Below are 8,124 nucleotides of genomic sequence, written 5' to 3'. Positions count from 1 at the left end.
TGTAATGCTCTCTGGATGACAGCCCTCCAATCAACACCAGAGGAAATCAGCACCAGAGGACATCAGCACCAGAGGACATCAGCACCAGAGGACATCAGCACCAGAGGACATCAGCACCAGAGGACATCAACACCAGAGGACATCAGCACCAGAGGACATCAACACCAGAGGACATCAGCACCAGAGGACATCAACACCAGAGGACATCAGCACCAGAGGACATCGGCACCAGAGGACATCGGCACCAGAGGACATCGGCACCAGAGGACATCGGCACCAGAGGACATCGGCACCAGAGGACATCAGCACCAGAGGACATCAGCACCAGAGGACATCAGCACCAGAGGACATCAGCACCAGAGGACATCAGCACCAGAGGACATCAGCACCAGAGGACATCAGCACCAGAGGACATCAGCACCAGAGGACATCGATATGGGACTGCTCTAATCGATTTACTGTTGCGTTTTTCTCTGTCAGTTTTGAAATGTTTAGGTACGTGGCATTTTGTTCAAGCCTGACTGGCTAGGAATTACAGTTGTGTCTCTGAGGGGAGCATTTAAGCGTGTGTGTGTATGTGTGCGTGTGTGTGTGTGTGTGTTTGTGTGTGTGTTTAAGACTCCTCGCCAAACTTACAGTTTAATGAATAACTGAAATTACCATTCACTTAGAACTGGCTGAAGCCACAGATAATATGCCTCGGATGACTTTAATATGTCATTTAGACTGTAATGCATAAAGTATTGTCGTGCTGTGTGCTGTGAGGTCCCACATTGAAGTTTTACGATCCTGCTGGGTGAGCGGCTAAAATGAAACATGAGCCCAAAGACAAAGCCTCAAAGGGTATTTAACAAGAAGCAAACCAGCCACCAAGAGACTAACTCTGAAACAAAGACATCTTTAAAACATATGGCTATATTAGCTCAGTGGGTGGTACCAGTTGTATCGTTATATTTATAGGGCCCACAAAGCACAATATGCTGCTGTCTATACATTCATAAAATCCCCCACTCCCCTCCCCTCTACATAAACAGGGATTGATGGTGCTATTGGGGCAGACACATGGTGTTTTTATCACTTCACATCTTTGATAAATGCCGTAGACACCCAATACCCAATACAACCATGGTTCGCACTTATAAACGAGTGCTGCTAACAGAAGACATAGAGATGTGCACATCAGCCAGGTGGCTAACTTTCATATCTCTGCTACATGATGCTAATATCAAATACACTCATCTAGACAGGTGGCTAACTTTCATATCTCTGCTACATGATGCTAATATCAAATACACCCATCCAGCAACAATATGGTGTTTTGAAGTTTCATGGCTAGCAGCAGATCGCCGATATTGTACAAGCTTCCTGTGGAAAAAGGCCCGTCGCTAGAATACACACAGAAATAATCCCTTATATCTTTGTGTATGCCTCTACGGATTCAAATAATTGGAACAACAAGAAACATTTTGAGAAATCAAGCCTTGAACAGACAAGCGAATGAGACACTACTATAATAAGGGGAATCAATGGTCCCAAAATAGATGGTTTGAGTTAGTATGGGCTTAATCACAAGTTTATGGAGCGTTATACAATGCTGTCCAAATAGCTATTGAAAGGGAGGCGGTGAGTTGTAGGTTGGTTTCCAGGTCCATTCTACTCTTATAGCTGGCCTGTCATCTGTCTTAGTAACAGCAGGCCTCCCTGCTCTGCTGTGCTCTCAGCTGTTGGTCCCATTAGAACATTTAGGTCTCGTTATGGAAAAATGAATGGCCATATCAACCAGATGTGTACTAGGGGGGCAGGTAGACTAGCGGTTAGAGCGTGGGGCCAGCAACCTTTCAGTTGTTGGTTTGAGTAGCCGTGCCAACAAGGTGAAAAGTCTGTAGATGTGCGCTTGACAAGGCACTTAACCCAAATTTGCAATGTACTATGATGGCTGACCCTCTAAAACAACCTATTTCACTACACATGTATGTTACAATAAAACATATTTTGTATAGAAAGTGCACTTATAGTGTCTGGTATGTTCAGGGTAGGAACTGTATAGAACTAGTCAAGGCTGATTCCCTAGACAGTTACCAGCTGGGTTCCACTTCCAATGCCAATTCAGTTGCCACCTTGGATTTTTTCTTGGACATTACATTTTATAAGATTTTTTGAATAATAGGCTATACAAATCTCTTTATTTTGTGCCATTGACATGTTTGATAGGTGAATATAAAGTCACTAAAAGAGATCCTGCTGAGATAATCGACTTTGATCAATATTAGTTGAGAAATGATAATCTGCATAAGAATATTTTAGCATTCTTTTGAGGATAGCAGATCTCAGCCAATATCATTGATCCACAGCTAAAGTCTGCCATCTTGCTGCTGTCATGACTGCTTGGCATACAGCACAATGCACACCTGCATCATTATCAAAATACCAGACCTGGGTTCAAATATTATTTCAGTCATTTCAATTACTTTTTAATCCACTTAAATACATGTATTCAGTTAACCTTCATTTGAAATAACAAGTAGCTCAATATTGGAATGTATTTGGAAATACACTAGGAAGGCTCGAATACACTCCCATGAATTCGACCAAGGTATTTAAAGATAGTATTTGAAAAAATATTTGAAAGAACTTTAAAATTCAATTTGTTCAACTTTTTTTATTCTTTTTTTTTACAAATATCCAATCAAATACTCGAAATGTTTTTGCCTGTGTATTTGCAAATGCTCCAAAAGTATTTAAATAGAAAATACTCAAATATACAGAACAAAAGTTTTTAAATATAAAATACTCAAACACACATGTACTTGACCCCCAGGTTTGGTCTCCACCTTTAGAAAACTATCATTCAAAGCCCCCTTCCAATCCGGCTGGGAACACGCGCAAAGCAATTTGAGCACCGCTTTCGCCTCATCCTGATACGTTCAAATAACCAATGAAGAAAACTCCAAAACCCAAACAAATGCTGCTCGTCATCACGTACGTGTCATTCAGCCCCGACAGATTCTTCCGGCTACACGCACAATCTACCCACGAGAGATAAGGCATAAACATCGACAGTTTATGATACTATAGTTGCCTGAATGCATTTGCAACCCCGGGTAGCTGTTTAAAACGATGTTCTTATGCAAAACAACCCATGAGCTTTTAAGCATCACGTAGCAACAGTCAAGTAAGTGGTTTTGGGTTCCAGACCACAGACGTTCTGAGGGTCCAATGCAAAGGTCAAAGTAAAGTGTTCCAGTGTAGCCTAATAAGAACATAACGGAGATGGTATGTACACATACGATTTGTCATGACTTCCTCTGGATATCGAGCTGCGGGTTTCAGCAAGGAGAGGCTGGGACGCGGCCCCCGAAGGAAACCAACAACGACAAAATCCTAGGTGTACTTAACATCTCCGTTACGTTCCTATTGGGCTAAACTGTAACTACACCACACCAATTCATTTTGTTCTATTATCCGTTTCATTTATGGCCGTTATCTTTCACAATGTTTGTTTTAATTAGTTCCTCTTTGACCTACATCAGAGAACCAATGGCAATAAGACTGCATTGTAGAGGCCTATATTCCACATCTAGGCACCATTAGGTATAACATCTACTTATATATTTGCTATCCCACACGCACACACACACACACACACGCACACACACACACCACCTCTGCAAATAGACCAGGCATTTACACAGCTTTACGTTCTACATGATAAGGTAGTGAAGACCTGTTCCCTTTGTTCCTGTGTGATGGAGGGTTGTTTTTCTACAGCAGGTCCAAAACAATAACGCAGTGTCTCTGCATTGCATAATTATTTTGCGAAGATAATTAGAGTTATTGAGTACTTCTTTCGCCACTCAAATCAAAATATAGCGGTTTTGAGAATGTCAGTATGCTATTGTATTGTATTGATTTGTCTATTGTTTGATCTCACAATAATGAAACATGCAAAGTTGATAAAAATCTGTTTTCAATTTTGAAACCACAAGAGTTGAATGCGTGTTGGTGTGGGCTCCAGTGCTCTGTGAAGTGTAACATTGCATTCTGTTCAAGCGGCTGCTCGATCAGCACCATGGACAGCGTCAGTCAATAGTGCGCTACAGGTCTGAGGCCGTTTGCTGTACACTACTTCATTTAATGACCGATTCTATCCCGATTACTTTCCTGATGCCTTTTCGACCTTGCATGTCATTTGCAAGCCTAAACTGGTAGCCTATATAATAAAAGTGAATACATACGCGTATACAATGCAATATTATTTATTAGGCGGGACATCATATAATTGGGATTTTTCTGTTGTTATTTTTCACAATGTACATGTGTGAGCAACGTCACTGGACACAATATCAGTTAAAGCTACGCAGATCCGAAATGTAGAACACACCATAATGTGAATATGTACTTTATAAATTAGATAAATAATTATTTTTTTGTAAAAGAGTTTCTATAGACGTGTCCATTGGCTGAAATATGTCGCTTTTTTAAAAATGTTTCATATCATCTCTGGATAGTTAGGCAGCCTATATTTGCCTTCTTTTCAACATGTCCAGCATCCAAATGGAACACCGTGAAAAGCACAAAACAAAAACAAAAAAAAGTCTTCCATTATGTTCAGCATCCAAACGGAACACCATGAACAGCAACAAACAAACACATTCTTCCATTCCTGCAACAAAAAAAATAAAAAAAAGGCTTCGGCGTGAAAGCACTCTTCTTCTCCTGGACGTCCATAAGAATTCCATACACCTCACTTGACGGAAATATTATTATTTAAGGCTACACAAACACAAAATAGAGAGAGCATTGGTAAATACACGTTAGTTCGGGAAGTTTGAAGCTTTTCGATGTATATAATATTATTCTCATCTGTTCAGCAGTACACAGAGGTAGACTGACTTGACAGTCAGGGTACACAGAGGTAGACTGACTTGACAGTCTGTTGACAAAAGTTAGTTGACTCCCAAGCGATAAAATCCAAATAATCGACAAGTGGTAGGCCTATACATCACGGGTAGATCGATTCGATTATCCTTCCAGATAGGGTTTTAGTCGATGGATTTGGATGTACGAACTCCATGGAAACGTTAATGTTTGAATGAAATAGATACTGTAAAGTGTGTAGTGTGTACACATACGAATCTGTCTTCTTCCTCTGACAGTCCACTTCAAATAAAAGAGCAAATTTGTTTGTTTTTTAATCGTTCCTCAACCATGGAGGAGTCACGTTTGCGATTACCGTGATCACATATTAAATTATAGTGGAAAGACAAGGAAGCCTGAGAACGTGGAATATTTCCATCCGCCCATGAGCGTGCCCCGTTCCAGCTTCAGATACACCCGGTCCTCGCGCTCCAACTGCAGAAGAACGCCGTTGCTGGCCGCCTCCCGAGTGACGTCCTGGTCACCGGCGAAAGCTGATATGATCGGGTAGTCGTTCTGCATCAGGTTGACCTGGGGTAACGGAAACAGCACAGATCATAATTCAGATCTGTTACATCGTAGGCCTACTCTGTTTACGCACCAAATAATGTGCCCATTTGGGTAGGCTGCTCCACGACATACAACAACACACTAAAGTAGACTAATTAGGCCTACAATCAGAAAACTACAATCAGAAAACTACAATCAGAAAACTACAATCAGAAAACTACAATCAGAAAACTACAATCAGAAAACTACAATCAGAAAACTACAATCAGAAAACTTTGAATAGAGATCATAGTGAAGCAAATGTGGACAATGTGTCTTACCTGTATGGTCTGTCTGTTGTAGACCTTGACCACATGAAAGCCGAAGCTGTATATGCCCCTCCTTGGCGCCTGGAAGACACTCGCTTTCAGATCGAAATGGTTGCCGATGTTCACTAAAGCCTGAAACACAAAGTGCGTCAACATGACGCACAATCAGCACCCAGAGTCAAAGAGTAACGTACTGAGACGCGGCAAGGGTTAAACTAGCCAAATTATCAAGCACTTACACTTTGCATGTGGTGACTTTAAGGCGCAACGCACAATCAATTGGCCAATTGGCCAACATTCTGTTACAGTTGGACAATATATGTTTCAAATTGAACACGATCAACGCAGATGTATGATAATGGGGGGGAGGGGGGGCGTGTAATTAACATAATACTGTCCATAGTATCCCAGCTCACCAGCGGGGCGCAAAACAATACTCCACTTGATGTTTGGAGCATTTACAGCAGCAGTCACATCTATAGTAAACACCGCAGTGTCTGCGTCCCTCAAACCTACAGCATAGATAGAAGGGACTAGATACAACAGCTGACGTCTTTTCAAATCAACTTGCAACGAGCTGCAGCTTTTATGAATAGGCAATATGGGGCAAATTACGCACGACGATCACAATGTTCCCATTATCTTGTTCTGATCCCCAGAACTGCTCTCAAGTTATTTCATTAAAGAGACTCAAGGGAAATGTGCGCGTCTCCAAACGGATCAACGCAAACCAAGTTATCATAACCTTTTACAGGAATACAATAATGTTGTAGCAGCTCCCGAAAATATATATTAAACAACTTGTTCTTAATCGCCACATTAATTATCTATCCAGATAGGGACAAGATTTGCATGCGCAAATTCCGGGGACGGCTGACCTGGTCAAAGTAGATGGTCATGGACGTGTTGCTCATGTCGGAGGGCTCGTGATTCGTCCCGCGCACCGCGGAGAAAGCTACCTTGGCGCCAGCCGACCGGACGGATATCCCGAGCGATGAAGTCACCCCGCCGTCTGAGGACGGGTTGGAGTCGCAGACCACCAGACACTTCCCCTCCAGTACGATGGGCTCCGTGTCGTTCTGACCGGCGACGCAGCGCACCACGCCGTATCCCATGAGAAGGCTGAGCGCCAGCATGGCACAGGGTCCCGGGCAGCGGGCTGGCACCACCATGTTCTGGTCGGAACTCTGATCCTTCCTGTAAACACTGATCCTGGCCGGCAGCTCCTTGGAGGTTTGATAGGACGTGATCACCTGGTCCAACCTTAGTCCTCTCTCTCGCTCTCTCTAACATGCACACTTTAACACACACACACAACCTATGTTTCTCACACTCCCCTCCCTCCTGTGCGTTTCAGTTGATATTTGGCTGGTCTTCAGACAGCTGGTGTGGTGTTTCCTGGTGATTAAGAGACAAATAACAACGGATTTATGACAAAGACCATTAGGTGTTTAAAAGACAGACTACTACACTGAGTGCCAAAACATATTCCCCGGGATCCTCCTAGAACTAGAAACAACTCGTGCGTAATACGCAAAGAAGGTATTTTGTAGGTGCGTCAACTATATGGTATTTAATTTAGGCTATATCATTCATATTAATTCATATTAGTCAGAATGATCACTTCCCATGCACGTAATTGTGGAATTTGGAAATCCTAAAAACAATACATTGTATATGTCTTCCTCTCAAGTTTAATTTGGCTACTCTTATACTAGCCTACTCTTTTCTAACACAAGCACCAAACACCATAGCCATCTGTTTCCCTGAAAAGGCGCCTGGACGTTACCTGTAGTATCCATAGCGCCTCTCTCTCACTCCGCATAGGAAGCAGCGCGCAGAGTGAACTGAGCAGTGAGCTCGCCTTCTATGCTGAAAATGGATCCCCCCTCGCTTCCCTTTCGAGGGCGACTCACGCCCATCCTTTATATTCAAGTACAGTAGAATGTCGACAGCACCGCGTACAATGACCCTCCACCCACTAGTAGGCTAGTATAATAAGCACCCTTCTGGATTAATGAGTTTGTTTACACAACCAGTTGAATGTTGTGAGATCATACATCACCGGACCTCACGGGACAGCAGAGTTCACGGCTGACTCCCAGTGTGCAACCGCAATTTATTTCCCCCTGTCTTGTCGCGCGCTGATTAATCAGAGATGAAAGGGTAAGACAAGAGGATATCATTGCTTTTTGCGCTATTCCTATAATTGGTTATGCATGATGTCACTAATTTGAGCTCAAAGATGGCAGTTTTACAGGAGCCACAGCGAAATACTTGTGCGACACCAAATGGTAGAAATGCGATACTGTCCGCTGGACTTTTTTTTCTCACCACAGGTGCATGGTGAACGTGTCTTTGACTAACGAGGAGAATTGTCAAACTACCA

General features: G+C 42.7%; 1 protein-coding gene across 1 annotated transcript; it reads right to left on the bottom strand.

The window, feature by feature from the left end:
- Nucleotides 1-667: 667 nt before the first annotated feature.
- Nucleotides 668-7,903, bottom strand: LOC109898981 (cerebellin-2-like). The gene is made up of 4 exons (XM_020494022.2): nt 7,525-7,903; nt 6,614-7,133; nt 5,748-5,867; nt 668-5,448 (listed from the first exon to the last, which is right to left on the bottom strand). The coding sequence occupies exons 2-4, from the start codon at nt 6,905-6,907 to the stop codon at nt 5,251-5,253; spliced, it is 612 nt and encodes a 203-aa protein (XP_020349611.1). The 5' UTR covers nt 6,908-7,133; nt 7,525-7,903; the 3' UTR covers nt 668-5,250.
- Between the last annotated feature and the right edge of the window lie 221 nt (nt 7,904-8,124).

Source organism: Oncorhynchus kisutch, linkage group LG11 (genome assembly GCF_002021735.2).
Source record: "Oncorhynchus kisutch isolate 150728-3 linkage group LG11, Okis_V2, whole genome shotgun sequence".
Taxonomy (NCBI): domain Eukaryota; kingdom Metazoa; phylum Chordata; class Actinopteri; order Salmoniformes; family Salmonidae; genus Oncorhynchus; species Oncorhynchus kisutch.
The sequence above is the reverse complement of the archived record's forward strand: the minus strand, read 5'-3'. Positions and strand labels throughout refer to the sequence as shown.

Coding starts and splice junctions, on each gene's coding strand:
- LOC109898981 (XM_020494022.2), bottom strand. CDS start 6,907: ATGGTGGTGCCAGCCCGCTGCCCGGGACCCTGTGCCATGCTGGCGCTC. Junction 5,868..6,613: donor TGACCATCTACTTTGACCAG/GTCAGCCGTCCC, acceptor TTTGTGTTTCAG/GCTTTAGTGAACATCGGCAA. Junction 5,449..5,747: donor ACAACAGACAGACCATACAG/GTAAGACACATT, acceptor CCGTTACCCCAG/GTCAACCTGATGCAGAACGA.